At 39.4% G+C, this 17,157-nt stretch overlaps 2 protein-coding genes across 3 annotated transcripts in view; one reads left to right on the plus strand and one right to left on the minus strand.

The window, feature by feature from the left end:
- The window catches only part of LOC120476142 (uncharacterized), a 479,146-nt gene extending 464,718 nt beyond the window's left edge, over window positions 1-14,428 (plus strand). The window contains 2 exon segments of the mRNA XM_089125368.1: window positions 13,923-14,026; window positions 14,101-14,428. Of these exon segments, the coding sequence (XP_088981494.1) occupies window positions 13,923-14,026; window positions 14,101-14,263 (267 nt within the window). The 3' untranslated portion in view covers window positions 14,264-14,428.
- Window positions 14,429-15,288: 860 nt separating this feature from the next.
- tbl1xr1a (TBL1X/Y related 1a) overlaps window positions 15,289-17,157 on the minus strand; it is an 80,604-nt gene continuing 78,735 nt past the window's right edge. For both annotated transcript variants that reach the window (XM_089124915.1, XM_089124916.1), the window contains one exon: window positions 15,289-17,114. In XM_089124915.1, coding sequence (XP_088981041.1) covers window positions 17,088-17,114 — 27 coding nt within the window. In that variant the 3' untranslated portion in view covers window positions 15,289-17,087. The remainder of the gene's footprint in view (window positions 17,115-17,157) is intronic.

Below are 17,157 nucleotides of genomic sequence, written 5' to 3' on the forward strand. Positions count from 1 at the left end.
ATGGCCCTCTATCAGAATTTGGGAAGATTGGAGAAACTTAATTTTTCGCCCAAAAAAAAAACGTAAGGGGTACCACTGTCGTTTTTTTTTTTTCGGGCCGAATTTTTGAGTTTCGATATCTCAGCTCTGGAAGGGGCTAGAGCCTCCATTTTTGCACTCAGGTCTAAGTCTTATGGCCCTCTATCAGAATTTGGGAAGATTGGAGAAACTTAATTTTTCGCCCAAAAAAAAACGTAAGGGGTACCACTGTCGTTTTTTTTTCGGGCCGAATTTTTGAGTTTCGATATCTCAGCTCTGGAAGGGGCTAGAGCCTCCATTTTTGCACTCAGGTCTAAGTCTCATGGCCCTCTATCAGAATTTGGGAAGATTGGAGAAACTTAATTTTTCGCCCAAAAAAAAACCGTAAGGGGTACCACTGTAATTTTTTTTTTCGGGCCGAATTTTTGAGTTTCGATATCTCAGCTCTGGAAGGGGCTAGGGCCTCCATTTTTGCACTCAGGTCTAAGTCTCATGGCCCTCTATCAGAATTTGGGAAGATTGGAGAAACTTAATTTTTCGCCCAAAAAAAAAACGTAAGGGGTACCACTGTCGTTTTTTTTTCGGGCCGAATTTTTGAGTTTCGATATCTCAGCTCTGGAAGGGGCTAGAGCCTCCATTTTTGCACTCAGGTCTAAGTCTCATGGCCCTCTATCAGAATTTGGGAAGATTGGAGAAACTTAATTTTTCGCCCAAAAAAAAAAAACGTAAGGGGTACCACTGTCGTTTTTTTTTTCGGGCCGAATTTTTGAGTTTCGATATCTCAGCTCTGGAAGGGGCTAGAGCCTCCATTTTTGCACTCAGGTTTAAGTCTTATGGCCCTCTATCAGAATTTGGGAAGATTGGAGAAACTTAATTTTTCGCCCAAAAAAAAAACGTAAGGGGTACCACTGTCGTTTTTTTTTCGGGCCGAATTTTTGAGTTTCGATATCTCAGCTCTGGAAGGGGCTAGAGCCTCCATTTTTGCACTCAGGTCTAAGTCTCATGGCCCTCTATCAGAATTTGGGAAGATTGGAGAAACTTAATTTTTCGCCCAAAAAAAAAAAACGTAAGGGGTACCACTGTCGTTTTTTTTTTCGGGCCGAATTTTTGAGTTTCGATATCTCAGCTCTGGAAGGGGCTAGAGCCTCCATTTTTGCACTCAGGTCTAAGTCTCATGGCCCTCTATCAGAATTTGGGAAGATTGGAGAAACTTAATTTTTCGCCCAAAAAAAAAAACGTAAGGGGTACCACTGTCGTTTTTTTTTTTTTCGGGCCGAATTTTTGAGTTTCGATATCTCAGCTCTGGAAGGGGCTAGAGCCTCCATTTTTGCACTCAGGTCTAAGTCTTACGGCCCTCTATCAGAATTTGGGAAGATTGGAGAAACTTAATTTTTCGCCCAAAAAAAAACGTAAGGGGTACCACTGTCGTTTTTTTTTTCGGGCCGAATTTTTGAGTTTCGATATCTCAGCTCTGGAAGGGGCTAGAGCCTCCATTATTGCACTCAGGTCTAAGTCTCATGGCCCTCTATCAGAATTTGGGAAGATTGGAGAAACTTAATTTTTCGTCCAAAAAAAAAAAACGTAAGGGGTACCACTCGTTTTTTTTTCGGGCCGAATTTTTGAGTTTCGATATCTCAGCTCTGGAAGGGGCTAGAGCCTCCATTTTTGCACTCAGGTCTAAGTCTCATGGCCCTCTATCAGAATTTGGGAAGATTGGAGAAACTTAATTTTTCGCCCAAAAAAAAAAACGTAAGGGGTACCACTGTCGTTTTTTTTTCGGGCCGAATTTTTGAGTTTCGATATCTCAGCTCTGGAAGGGGCTAGAGCCTCCATTTTTGCATTCAGGTCTAAGTCTCATGGCCCTCTATCAGAATTTGGGAAGATTGGAGAAACTTAATTTTTCGCCCAAAAAAAAAACGTAAGGGGTACCACTGTCGTTTTTTTTTCGGGCCGAATTTTTGAGTTTCGATATCTCAGCTATGGAATGGGCTAGAGCATCCATTTTTACACTCAGGTCTAAGTCTCATGGCCCTCTATCAGAATTTGGGAAGATTGGAGAAACTTAATTTTTCGCCCAAAAAAAAAACGTAAGGGGTACCACTGTCGTTTTTTTTTTTCGGGCCGAATTTTTGAGTTTCGATATCTCAGCTCTGGAAGGGGCTAGAGCCTCCATTTTTGCACTCAGGTCTAAGTCTCATGGCCCTCTATCAGAATTTGGGAAGATTGGAGAAACTTAATTTTTCGTCCAAAAAAAAAAACGTAAGGGGTACCACTGTCGTTTTTTTTTCGGGCCGAATTTTTGAGTTTCGATATCTCAGCTCTGGAAGGGGCTAGAGCCTCCATTTTTGCACTCAGGTCTAAGTCTCATGGACCTCTATCAGAATTTGGGAACATTGGAGAAACTTAATTTTTCGCCCAAAAAAAAAAACGTAAGGGGTACCACTGTCGTTTTTTTTCGGGCCGAATTTTTGAGTTTCGATATCTCAGCTCTGGAAGGGGCTAGAGCCTCCATTTTTGCACTCAGGTCTAAGTCTCATGGCCCTCTATCAGAATTTGGGAAGATTGGAGAAACTTAATTTTTCGCCCAAAAAAAAAACGTAAGGGGTACCACTGTCGTTTTTTTTTTTCGGGCCGAATTTTTAAGTTTCGATATCTCAGCTATGGAATGGGCTAGAGCATCCATTTTTACACTCAGGTCTAAGTCTCATGTCCCTCTATCAGAATTTGGGAAGATTGGAGAAACTTAATTTTTCGCCCAAAAAAAAAACGTAAGGGGTACCACTGTCGTTTTTTTTTCGGGCCGAATTTTTGAGTTTCGATATCTCAGCTCTGGAAGGGGCTAGAGCCTCCATTTTTGCACTCAGGTCTAAGTCTCATGGCCCTCTATCAGAATTTGGGAAGATTGGAGAAACTTAATTTTTCGTCCAAAAAAAAAAACGTAAGGGGTACCACTGTCGTTTTTTTTTCGGGCCGAATTTTTGAGTTTCGATATCTCAGCTCTGGAAGGGGCTAGAGCCTCCATTTTTGCACTCAGGTCTAAGTCTCATGGCCCTCTATCAGAATTTGGGAAGATTGGAGAAACTTAATTTTTCGCCCAAAAAAAAAAACGTAAGGGGTACCACTGTCGTTTTTTTTTCGGGCCGAATTTTTGAGTTTCGATATCTCAGCTCTGGAAGGGGCTAGAGCCTCCATTTTTGCACTCAGGTCTAAGTCTCATGGCCCTCTATCAGAATTTGGGAAGATTGGAGAAACTTAATTTTTCGTCCAAAAAAAAAAAACGTAAGGGGTACCACTGTCGTTTTTTTTTCGGGCCGAATTTTTGAGTTTCGATATCTCAGCTCTGGAAGGGGCTAGAGCCTCCATTTTTGCACTCAGGTCTAAGTCTCATTGCCCTCTATCAGAATTTGGGAAGATTGGAGAAACTTAATTTTTCGCCCAAAAAAAAAAACGTAAGGGGTACCACTGTCGTTTTTTTTTTTCGGGCCGAATTTTTGAGTTTCGATATCTCAGCTCTGGAAGGGGCTAGAGCCTCCATTTTTGCACTCAGGTCTAAGTCTCATGGCCCTCTATCAGAATTTGGGAAGATTGGAGAAACTTAATTTTTCGCCCAAAAAAAAACGTAAGGGGTACCACTGTCGTTTTTTTTTCGGGCCGAATTTTTGAGTTTCGATATCTCAGCTCTGGAAGGGGCTAGAGCCTCCATTTTTGCACTCAGGTCTAAGTCTCATGGCCCTCTATCAGAATTTGGGAAGATTGGAGAAACTTAATTTTTCGTCCAAAAAAAAAAAAACGTAAGGGGTACCACTGTCGTTTTTTTTTCGGGCCGAATTTTTGAGTTTCGATATCTCAGCTCTGGAAGGGGCTAGAGCCTCCATTTTTGCACTCAGGTCTAAGTCTCATGGCCCTCTATCAGAATTTGGGAAGATTGGAGAAACTTAATTTTTCGCCCAAAAAAAAAACGTAAGGGGTACCACTGTCGGTTTTTTTTTCGGGCCGAATTTTTGAGTTTCGATATCTCAGCTCTGGAAGGGGCTAGAGCCTCCATTTTTGCACTCAGGTCTAAGTCTCATGGCCCTCTATCAGAATTTGGGAAGATTGGAGAAACTTAATTTTTCGCCCAAAAAAAAAACGTAAGGGGTACCACTGTCGTTTTTTTTTCGGGCCGAATTTTTGAGTTTCGATATCTCAGCTATGGAATGGGCTAGAGCATCCATTTTTACACTCAGGTCTAAGTCTCATGGCCCTCTATCAGAATTTGGGAAGATTGGAGAAACTTAATTTTTCGCCCAAAAAAAAAACGTAAGGGGTACCACTGTCGTTTTTTTTTTTTCGGGCCGAATTTTTGAGTTTACGATATCTCAGCTCTGGAAGGGGCTAGAGCCTCCATTTTTGCACTCAGGTCTAAGTCTCATGGCCCTCTATCAGAATTTGGGAAGATTGGAGAAACTTAATTTTTCGTCCAAAAAAAAAAACGTAAGGGGTACCACTGTCGTTTTTTTTTTCGGGCCGAATTTTTGAGTTTCGATATCTCAGCTCTGGAAGGGGCTAGAGCCTCCATTTTTGCACTCAGGTCTAAGTCTCATGGCCCTCTATCAGAAATTGGGAACATTGGAGAAACTTAATTTTTCGCCCAAAAAAAAAAAACGTAAGGGGTACCACTGTCGTTTTTTTTTTTCGGGCCGAATTTTTGAGTTTCGATATCTCAGCTCTGGAATGGGCTAGAGCCTCCATTTTTGCACTCAGGTCTAAGTCTCATGGCCCTCTATCAGAATTTGGGAAGATTGGAGAAACTTAATTTTTCGCCCCAAAAAAAAAAAACGTAAGGGGTACCACTGTCGTTTTTTTTTCGGGCCGAATTTTTGAGTTTCGATATCTCAGCTCTGGAAGGGGCTAGAGCCTCCATTTTTGCACTCAGGTCTAAGTCTCATGGCCCTCTATCAGAATTTGGGAAGATTGGAGAAACTTAATTTTTCGTCCAAAAAAAAAAACGTAAGGGGTACCACTGTCGTTTTTTTTTCGGGCCGAATTTTTGAGTTTCGATATCTCAGCTCTGGAAGGGGCTAGAGCCTCCATTTTTGCACTCAGGTCTAAGTCTCATGGCCCTCTATCAGAATTTGGGAAGATTGGAGAAACTTAATTTTTCGCCCAAAAAAAAAAAACGTAAGGGGTACCACTGTCGTTTTTTTTTCGGGCCGAATTTTTGAGTTTCGATATCTCAGCTCTGGAAGGGGCTAGAGCCTCCATTTTTGCACTCAGGTCTAAGTCTCATGGCCCTCTATCAGAATTTGGGAAGATTGGAGAAACTTAATTTTTCGCCCAAAAAAAAAACGTAAGGGGTACCACTGTCGTTTTTTTTTCGGGCCGAATTTTTGAGTTTCGATATCTCAGCTATGGAATGGGCTAGAGCATCCATTTTTACACTCAGGTCTAAGTCTCATGGCCCTCTATCAGAATTTGGGAAGATTGGAGAAACTTAATTTTTCGCCCAAAAAAAAAAACGTAAGGGGTACCACTGTCGTTTTTTTTTTCGGGCCGAATTTTTGAGTTTCGATATCTCAGCTCTGGAAGGGGCTAGAGCATCCATTTTTACACTCAGGTCTAAGTCTCATGGCCCTCTATCAGAATTTGGGAAGATTGGAGAAACTTAATTTTTCGCCCAAAAAAAAAAAACGTAAGGGGTACCACTGTCGTTTTTTTTTCGGGCCGAATTTTTGAGTTTCGATATCTCAGCTCTGGAAGGGGCTAGAGCCTCCATTTTTGCACTCAGGTCTAAGTCTCATGGCCCTCTATCAGAATTTGGGAAGATTGGAGAAACTTAATTTTTCGCCCAAAAAAAAAACGTAAGGGGTACCACTGTCGTTTTTTTTTTCGGGCCGAATTTTTGAGTTTCGATATCTCAGCTCTGGAAGGGGCTAGAGCCTCCATTTTTGCACTCAGGTCTAAGTCTTATGGCCCTCTATCAGAATTTGGGAAGATTGGAGAAACTTAATTTTTCGCCCAAAAAAAAAACGTAAGGGGTACCACTGTCGTTTTTTTTTTCGGGCCGAATTTTTGAGTTTCGATATCTCAGCTCTGGAAGGGGCTAGAGCGTCCATTTTTGCACTCAGGTCTAAGTCTCATGGCCCTCTATCAGAATTTGGGAAGATTGGAGAAACTTAATTTTTCGCCCAAAAAAAAAAACGTAAGGGGTACCACTGTCGTTTTTTTTTCGGGCCGAATTTTTGAGTTTCGATATCTCAGCTCTGGAAGGGGCTAGAGCCTCCATTTTTGCACTCAGGTCTAAGTCTCATGGCCCTCTATCAGAATTTGGGAAGATTGGAGAAACTTAATTTTTCGCCCAAAAAAAAAAACGTAAGGGGTACCACTGTCGTTTTTTTTTTCGGGCCGAATTTTTGAGTTTCGATATCTCAGCTCTGGAAGGGGCTAGAGCCTCCATTTTTGCACTCAGGTCTAAGTCTTATGGCCCTCTATCAGAATTTGGGAAGATTGGAGAAACTTAATTTTTCGCCCAAAAAAAAAACGTAAGGGGTACCACTGTCGTTTTTTTTTTCGGGCCGAATTTTTGAGTTTCGATATCTCAGCTCTGGAAGGGGCTAGAGCCTCCATTTTTGCACTCAGGTCTAAGTCTCATGGCCCTCTATCAGAATTTGGGAAGATTGGAGAAACTTAATTTTTCGCCCAAAAAAAAAAACGTAAGGGGTACCACTGTCGTTTTTTTTTTCGGGCCGAATTTTTGAGTTTCGATATCTCAGCTCTGGAAGGGGCTAGAGCCTCAATTTTTGCACTCAGGTCTAAGTCTCATGGCCCTCTATCAGAATTTGGGAAGATTGGAGAAACTTAATTTTTCGCCCAAAAAAAAAAAACCGTAAGGGGTACCACTGTCGTTTTTTTTTCGGGCCGAATTTTTGAGTTTCGATATCTCAGCTCTGGAATGGGCTAGAGCATCCATTTTTACACTCAGGTCTAAGTCTCATGGCCCTCTATCAGAATTTGGGAAGATTGGAGAAACTTAATTTTTCGCCCAAAAAAAAAACGTAAGGGGTACCACTGTCGTTTTTTTTTTCGGGCCGAATTTTTGAGTTTCGATATCTCAGCTCTGGAAGGGGCTAGAGCCTCCATTTTTGCACTCAGGTCTAAGTCTCATGGCCCTCTATCAGAATTTGGGAAGATTGGAGAAACTTAATTTTTCGCCCAAAAAAAAAAACGTAAGGGGTACCCAGTGGTGGAAAGAGTACTGAAAAAACATACTCAAGTAAAAGTACCATTACATTCCAAAAAATGTAGTGTGAGTAGAGTAAAAAGTACTTGTCCAAAAAACTACTTGAGTAAAAGTAAAAAAGTAGCTTATTTAAAAGTACTCAAGAGTAGTGAGTAGTGAGTACTGAGGTGCGGATTCTAACCCTTATAATAAATACTGTGCACTACAATTTATAAGTTTAAAAATGCACATACTGGAATTCACATTATACTTTGTTCTTTGTAAGAAAGATTGAAGAATATCTATCATCCATCTTTTTAAAATGCATCAAATCAGTACACTCATCATCATTTAAATCATATTATTTGGGGGAAAAGCATTTAAAATTAGGCGAAAAGCCACTGGGCCTGAGCATGTTATTGTTGCACATAAAATATCAATATTCATAACTGTGCAAATAATTCAAAAACCTTTAGAAATTCATATGATGGTTCAGCATCACACACCAAGAGATGGGTTGAATAAAATAAAAAAATACCCAATTTCTCTCCAAAACGGTACCAATGTTAGTGTTTTGATAAATGAGAATCACTAATATTATCATACTACCTCAACTAATGCACTGAAAAAGGCTAAGATAGTGAGCTAACACTAATTACACACTTTAATTCCGTGCTATGTTACAATTTAAACGTAAATGCATTGTTCTAGAACGGTGGCATCATCCCTTACATTTTACACAGCTACATTTACTCACATTGTAATGCTGATAATATAATTTGAAAGGACAATTGTGCATTAAATAGGGAAGTTATATCCAGGAAACTTTTACAAAAGAAACAAACACACTTTGTCTCTGAAGTCTCGGCGAAGCCGTTTTATCAGCAGCATCCACACAAAAAAAAGTTCAGCATAAATGTTTTTGCGCAAGTGCACTTGCCAAATGAAGACGGATCGCATAATGGATCAATCAAAAAACGCTGTTTATTAACGAGCTGTGCTAATTTCCTATTAAGTAATGCATTTCAAGTTAACGACATGCTGCACTAATTCTAAATCTGGCGGCATGGCGAGCGCGAGACGCGGCAGATCGTGACGCGCGTCTCTCCTGTGATTGTGAAGTAAATGGGAGCGGGAATTCACCGCATTACGAACTCGTCTCGCAATTCCCCCAACCTCAGACCAAATGTTAGGCCATGTAGACCGGACAAAAAAAATAAATATCATATTAAGCAGAAATGTGAAATGTACCTTAGCATATTAGAGGAAGACGCTGATATCTGGATTGAATTGATGCGTGATGAATGCACTTCCACCGCAGTCACGAGTAACAGCAGGAATAGGCGGTACGTTTTCTATGCTTAATTTGAATTGATGACAGTCACGAGACCGATGAATCGATGCAATCACGTTGATGGATAAAAATAAAATTAAAACAAGCATGTAACGAGTAACGGCCACAAACAGAAGGAAAATAGCGGAGAAAAAGTACCGATACATCACTTAAAATGTACTCAAGTAAAAGTAAAATTACACAATTTTAAACTTATTTAAAAAAGTACAATTTCTGAAAAAAACTACTTAATTACAGTAACGTGAGTATTTGTAATTCGTTACTTTACACCCCTGGGGGTACCACTGTCGTTTTTTTTTCTGGCCGAATTTTTGAGTTTCTATATCTCAGCTCTGGAAGGGGCTAGAGCGTCCATTTTTGCACTCAGGTCTAAGTCTCATGGCCCTCTATCAGAATTTGGGAAGATTGGAGAAACTTAATTTTTCGCCCAAAAAAAAAAAACGTAAGGGGTACCACTGTCGTTTTTTTTTCGGGCCGAATTTTTGAGTTTCGATATCTCAGCTCTGGAAGGGGCTAGAGCCTCCATTTTTGCACTCAGGTCTAAGTCTCATGGCCCTCTATGAGAATTTGGGAAGATTGGAGAAACTTAATTTTTCGCCCCAAAAAAAAAACGTAAGGGGTACCACTGTCGTTTTTTTTTCGGGCCGAATTTTTGAGTTTCGATATCTCAGCTCTGGAAGGGGCTAGAGCCTCCATTTTTGCACTCAGGTCTAAGTCTCATGGCCCTCTATGAGAATTTGGGAAGATTGGAGAAACTTAATTTTTCGCCCCAAAAAAAAAACGTAAGGGGTACCACTGTCGTTTTTTTTTTCTGGCCGAATTTTTGAGTTTCGATATCTCAGCTCTGGAAGGGGCTAGAGCCTCCATTTTTGCACTCAGGTCTAAGTCTCATGGCCCTCTATCAGAATTTGGGAAGATTGGAGAAACTTAATTTTTCGCCCAAAAAAAAACCGTAAGGGGTACCACTGTCGTTTTTTTTTTTTCGGGCCGAATTTTTGAGTTTCGATATCTCAGATCTGGAAGGGGCTAGAGCCTCCATTTTTGCACTCAGGTCTAAGTCTCATGGCCCTCTATCAGAATTTGGGAAGATTGGAGAAACTTAATTTTTCGCCCAAAAAAAAACGTAAGGGGTACCACTGTTGTTTTTTTTCGGGCCGAATTTTTGAGTTTCGATATCTCAGCTCTGGAAGGGGCTAGAGCCTCCATTTTTGCACTCATGTCTAAGTCTCATGGCCCTCTATCAGAATTTGGGAAGATTGGAGAAACTTAATTTTTCGCCCAAAAAAAAAAACGTAAGGGGTACCACTGTCATTTTTTTTTTCGGGCCGAATTTTTGAGTTTCGATATCTCAGCTCTGGAAGGGACTAGAGCCTCCATTTTTGCACTCAGGTCTAAGTCTCATGGCCCTCTATCAGAATTTGGGAAGATTGGAGAAACTTAATTTTTCGCCCAAAAAAAAAAACGTAAGGGGTACCACTGTCGTTTTTTTTATCGGGCCGAATTTTTGAGTTTCGATATCTCAGCTCTGGAAGGGGCTAGAGCCTACATTTTTGCACTCAGGTCTAAGTCTCATGGCCCTCTATCAGAATCCAGAGTTTTGCGAAGATTGGAGAAACTTAATTTTTCGCCCCAAAAAAAAAAACGTAAGGGGTACCACTGTTGTTGTTTTTTTCGGGCCGAATTTTTGAGTTTCGATATCTCAGCTCTGGAAGGGGCTAGAGCCTCCATTTTTGCACTCAGGTCTGAGTCTCATGGCCCTCTATCAGAATTTGGGAAGATTGGAGAAACTTAATTTTTCGCCCAAAAAAAACCCGTAAGGGGTACCACTGTCGTTTTTTTTTTCCGGGCCGATTTTTTGAGTTTCGATATCTCAGCTCTGGAAGGGGCTAGAGCCTACATTTTTGCACTCAGGTCTAACTCTCATGGCCCTCTATCAGAATCCAGAGTTTTGGGAAGATTGGAGAAACGTAATTTTTCGCCCAAAAAAAAAAAAACATAAGGGGTACCACTGTCGTTTTTTTTTCGGGCCGAATTTTTGAGTTTCGATATCTCAGCTCTGGAAGGGGCTAGAGCCTCCATTTTTGCACTCAGGTCTAAGTCTCATGGCCCTCTATCAGACTCCAGAGTTTTGAGAAGATTGGAGAAACTTTATTTTTCGCCCGAAAAAAAAAAAACGAAAGGGGTACCACTGTCGTTTTTTTTTTCGGGTCCAAACTTTGAGTTTTGATATCTCAGCTCTGTAAGGGTCTAGAGCTTCCATTTTTGCGGCCAGGTTTAAGTCTCATGGCCCTCTATCAGACTCCAGAGTTTTGAGAAGATTGGAGAAACTTAATTTTTCGCCCGAAAAAAACGAAAGGGGTACCACTGTCGTTTTTTTTTTCGGGTCCAAACTTTGAGTTGATATCTCAGCTCTGGAAGGGTCTAGAGCCTCCATTTTTGCACTCAGGTCTAAGTCTCATGGCCCTCTATCAGAATCCAGAGTTTTGAGAAGATTGGAGAAACTTAATTTTTCACCCAAAAAAAAAAATGAAAGGGGTACCACTGTCGTTTTTTTTTTCGGGTCGAATTTTTGAGTTTCGATATCTCAGCTCTGGAAGGGTCTAGAGCTTCCATTTTTGCGGCCAGGTTTAAGTATTCTGGCCCTCTATCAGAATCCAGAGTTTTGAGAAGATTGGAGAAACGTAATTTTTAAGTTTTTGCAGCATATTGAATCAACTGCGGAAAAACGTAAAAAAAAATATAGTGGGTTATTGGACAAATAGTGGGTTCATGTGATGGGCACGTGGCCCGGAAGTGGGCGGGGGGTGGTCCCGTGACATTCGGCAAATATTAGGGGTGGGGGAAAAAAATTGAATCTTAGATGCATCGCAATGCGGACATGGACTATTCTGAATCAATTCACAAATGTCAAAAATCGATTTTCCAAAAAAAATTTTTTTTTTAAATATATATTTATAATAACGTAATATTGAAGGAACGCGAAAGACGGAACTCTGAAGCACGGAATTGCAATGGCCGGACCGTCTGTGGCGTGCACATAACAGAGACGCAGACGCGATGACTGAGCGCAGAATCCAAACACCCTCCTCGTTAAAAGATGACGTGTGGAAGGGTGTGCGATATCATGATTTTTGACCGTGGACGATTAAAATGTCTCCACGATCGGCTTTTGAAGAAATATCGTAGTATCGTGTTACAGTGCATTCCATCGGTTCAGTTCAGGCGCCTCTGTCTCAACTGTGCAACGCGACGTAGCCTCACACGTTAATGAATAGGTACGAGACACGGCAATTTACTAAAGTTCATTATTTGCATAAGCCTTGCCGGTTAAACATTTAATTCACTTGCTGATGCGCTATTCTAACGTGCGTTTCCCTGAGCGCATACCCCTGACGCTCACAGGCACCAGAAGCCTGTCAAACAGCGCCTGAATACTGGACTAAGTTATCTTTCGTGTCTTATTATGCTAATACTGTTAAATACACACTATGTTTGCATTAACAGAATTGGCTATGTCTAAAGTGAAAGCAAATATTTGAGAGAAAATCTGGTGTAATATGCGTCTATATTAAACACGTTTCACGTTTAGACCATTTAACGGCTGGTCTAAAAGCGACAGGAGTAAATAGAACTGCCGCTCGTCCTTAAAGGGATAGTTCACAAAAAAAAAAAAAAAAAAAAATCTGTCATTTTTTACTCATTCTAATGTTGTTCCAAACCTGTATTAATTTCTTTCTTGTGCTGAACACAAAAGAAGATTTTTCTTTAATTTTTTTTTTTAATGTGGTTAGTTGCTGGTCCCAATCAACTTCCAGGAGAAAAAAAAAACAAAAAAACTACAGGCCTACACTGGGGACCAGCAACTGTTCGGTTAACACATTATTGAAAATAACTTTTATTTTCAACAGAAGAAAGAAAGCTGGAAAGGAGCTAGACAAGAGCCACACTAGTTGTAAGCTTTGTAGAATAAAACTAAAATATTTCGGAAACACAACAAATATGAGAAGCCATATGACACGTTTCCAGCCAGAGGAGGAAAAACACTCGGCTGTACCGGCGGTCGTTGTTATATATATATATATATATATATATATATATATATATATAAATAAGTATGCTGCTAGTTCAGGCACACATTTATTTTCCTGTTGGTTCTTTGCGATGTTAATAAAATACATTTTACATTAATTATTCATGGGTCATTACATCTGCATTCCGCGCGTCAACACAAGCACGTGACTGCAAACCACCTATATGACCAGATTGATTGATTTGAATATATTTAGTTTGTTACAAACAATGTGCAATGGTATACTGCTGGAATTTTTTTTACCTTGAGAAAAATCTTAAAGTATAGACCAACAAATTTTATGTTTACTAATTTATTTCATGTTGGTACATTTTTGGAAAGTACAACTGTTTTGACCTGATGTCCATTGGAATGGACAAAAAAAAATCACAATGAAAGCAATTATATATATATTTATTTCTTCATTTGTTTTCATTTGTAGAAACCTCATGAGCTGGGAAAATGTACTTTTATATTTTTCAGAAACTTGAAACATATTTAAGGTCTGAGGGGTTTAAGGCACAGTCTTAACTCAGCAGCTGTTTTTTTATGCTAACTGCCTCAGTTAGCAGTATTATTTTAGTATCATTTATATACTATTAAAGTATTTATTTATATTTTGAATTAGCTTTTTAGATATTTTTGGACATATATCTTTTTATTCAATTTTAGTTTATATTTTTCATATTTGAATTTTGTTTTTTCCATTTGATCGTTTTTCATTTAATATTTTAATTCCATCATTACCCCTAACTCATTTCAGCTAGTTGCAATCTAACTGAAGTATTGGAAGTATTTTTTAATCAAACTCAAAATATTAACAACTTTAAGGTATCATTTTTTTTGTACTTACAGACTATCTATGATAGTAACAGTAATTAGTGAGTACAATAAAACTACGTCACCTTAAAATAAAGTGAAACCAATGTCATATCATTGATATACTATTAAAGTTGATTTTCATTGCAAAAAACTAAGGTTACACTTTTTCAGGTGACATAGTTACATTGGATTTATTTAAAAGTGCAATGTACGTATTATAGAGGTACAATAAGGGTTTGGTTTAGGGGTAGTTACTTGAAATTAAGCATAAGCTGATATGTTATTACTCTAGTAAGTGCATGCAGTAATGTGTCACCATAAAATAAAGTGTTTTCCAAAACTAAAAGTTTAGTTTTAAATTTTAGCTAACAATAACAACACTGACTTCAACCTTATACAAGCCGTGGACTCTAATCTAATCCTGATGAGGTAACTTTTCCATCCCATTTTCTGTTGCACAGGGATTTGTTGTGATGCTTGACAAAGTGGTTTCGTTCTCCTTAAACACAGAGGCGGGTTTGTTCATCTTCCTCATGCTGAGGTCCTCCAGATCTGAGCGCTTCAAGTGAGTACATTTGAGCATCTGTGCTTCTGCCTGTGCATCCGTTCTTCTGTTTCACCGCTTCGTCCTGTTTACAGGCATCTGGTGGTTCCTCTGAAGGCCAGTGAGAGACCCTTCAGGCTCCACTGGCTGCTGCCCATCTACTTCCTGTTCGCTGTGGCTTACGACATCTTCCAGTCCATCATAGAGTTCACTGAGAACGTGTCGCTCGTCCTCCACACCAATTCTTCTCGTGGATGAGAGAGACTGGATATCAGGTGGGACAACAGCTGAGGTCCCTCAGGAATGGACAGTTATTACCTCACACCAAAACCAACACACACAACACCGCTAATGTTTTCACTACTGTGGATGTCAGTGCGTCAATAGCACACACTGATCACAGAACAAGCCTCAGGCGGTCATTTACAATACTGCCATCATGTTGACATCTCGTGCAAAAGATTCTTTAGGCAAAATGGCCCCTCATTCACGCATGCTAAAAATATATTTCATACCCCCTCCCACTTCATTTTAATCCAGTAAATTGCATGTACTCTCAGTGAGTTATGAAAGCATTTTGTTGATTTTGTGAACAATGCACAGTGATTAAGTCCGCAGTCGCACGATCAAACCAAAACAACGTTCCCAGAAAAGCTGAAACTATTAACAGAGATGTTTAATGGAATCATGGGCTACTATTGTTGTCCAGTATATCATTTGTGATTTAACGAGCAAGGCTGGAGAGCTTTGACAAGGAATAAACCGCTGAATAAAATATTATGATTTGATTCGAGGGTTCTGAGATGTTTCCGCTTGTATAAATCACGCCGCTTTAGTTTATACGGTTTTCTTGTTTTTAAAATTTTATTTATTGCTGTAATGTAATGATTAAATACTGTATACTTTCTTGGCAAAATTACTCGCATGTAAGGATAAAAGTATGACTATTATTAAAGGTGCCATATGGGATAATTGAGGTAAAAATATCCAAAAAATGAGCCACACGCATCAAAAGAATGAGAAGAAATAAGTGCAATGATGTCATTAAAAAACTGATTTTTGATCAAATAAACGCAGCCTTGCAAGATTAACCAGATACAAACCAATACTGTTTGGAATTACTGAATCAAGACTGAATATGCATCATGAGGGTGCATAATGGATTTTCTCTTTTATCTGAACTGCTCTTTTAAGTAACTGTATCCATTTGGGAACTCTAAAAGCTTATTTACAGCATCACTTCATATTAAACAGACAAATCAGGAGAAAAAAAAGCACAGGCGTAATATCAAAATATACTTTATTTTGGACTTCAGATCTGATTCAAATGACAAGATCAATGCAATGCAAGGGGGAATTTTTGCAACCAAAAACGTTTGACTGGGGAAACAAAGGTCAGGTGTGGGGACATCTGAGAACACGTGGGACTCAGAGTGAGCAAAACTGAGGTCTACGCTGTACACCCTCAAACCGACCTCTGGTAGTTTGTTGGGGTTTCTTTTTTTTCTTTCTCTTTTTTGCCTATTTCTTTACTCTTTTTATAGCTACAAAGAAATATGAATTACAAAAGTTTTAAAAGAGTACAAAAAGTCCAGGAGACACAGACGCAGTAAGAATAATGATTAGAAATGACACTGGGGAACTGAAGGTTGCTGTGGGCAGGCAGGCAGACAGACGCTGGGGCGATGTCAGAGAAGAGCAAAAACCCTTCTGTTGTCGTAGGCTGTAATAAATATTGTTCAGGTGTGTTTTTAACCAGTTTATACAGACTAAATACCACACCCTTGTTTAAAATTCAAGGTTAAACATCGTGTGACGTCCTAAAATATCTTTCTGGGGGAGGAAAAAGAGATTCAGAGCCTCTATCATTGGACAGAGACAGACTTTTGCACTCTTTGGGTCTGCGACTACTATTTCCCCTCAATTGAAGTTTAATGTCTAAACACTGAGAAAAACCAAAAGCACATTAGTATAGACTGTCCTCATGCATGCAACTACTGTAAATGAACATCAGCATCTCACATGGTAGTGCAGAAAATCCCAAAATGTCGTTTTACCTTCAAAAGCATTTAAATAATGGCATTTAGATGTTTGTTCAATGTTCTGAGCATCAGACTTGCTTTAAGTTTTGAGTTCTCCAATAAAAAAACAAAAATAAAAAAACATGCTAGTTTAATGTCATGTATTTTTAACTGTCTGGAGTTGCGAGACAAAGCAAATAATCCAGTTATTAAAATGTTTAATTCGAAATACTGCAAACCTAAAGCAAGTCTTTTGTTTTAATCTGCATGTTAAATGGTCCTCGGCTGCTCAAACGTTTCGACTTAAGGAATGGAATTGTTGGTGGTAATTTTAAGGGGAACTAAATATAGTGTGAGTGAATGTATGTATTTCCTGAAGATGTGCATGCCTGTTTTGTTTTGTTTTTTGTATGTGTGTTTTGTGGTTAATGTACCTCATTGGGGGGGGGGGGGGGGGGGGGTACAACAATTACACCATAGCATAAAAACTAAAACCGAATAACAAGAAAAGATTGAAAATAGATTTTTTTTTCATGTCCCCACACTGTTGAAATCACAAAACATCCAGTACCAAAAGTCTAAATAACTGTACTTGTGTCAAACGGAGGAAAACATGAGTCCTGGAATCAAACAGACGTCAAATCAAATGTGTAAAAGAAAGAGAGGGGAGGAAAATGAAACGCTTGATATGTCTGCATACTGAAACGGAAACTACCAACAAAGATTAAAATCCTTTCGTTCGTTTATTTTGATGAGATTGGTTTTGAAGAACAAATAGTAAAATATCTTCCAAATTTGGTACATACACCTGTCCTCTTGTCTTTCTTCTTCCGCGGCTATATTGTTTTTTTTGTTTTTTTCCCACCTTACAAAAGTCATTTGAATGTCTCTGGTTGGAATCACATCCTCTGCGCTCTGCCCGTGGCATCAGGGTGCTTGTGTTTGTTTGTCTGTAGTGGCTGGCCATGGTTCACTAGGGACTGTAGCAGTTTGAGGGTCAGGGACAGTCATTTTGGCTATGTACACATTCATAGTCGGTCCATGGCTTCCAGCAAGCAGCGCTATTTCCGCAGGTCTAATACACAAACCTACAATGAAACGAAAAAAAATATTACATAAATGTAGGCATTA

Source organism: Pimephales promelas, chromosome 21, assembly GCF_988280905.1.
Source record: "Pimephales promelas chromosome 21, fPimPro1.hap1.1, whole genome shotgun sequence".
Lineage (NCBI taxonomy): Eukaryota > Metazoa > Chordata > Actinopteri > Cypriniformes > Leuciscidae > Pimephales > Pimephales promelas.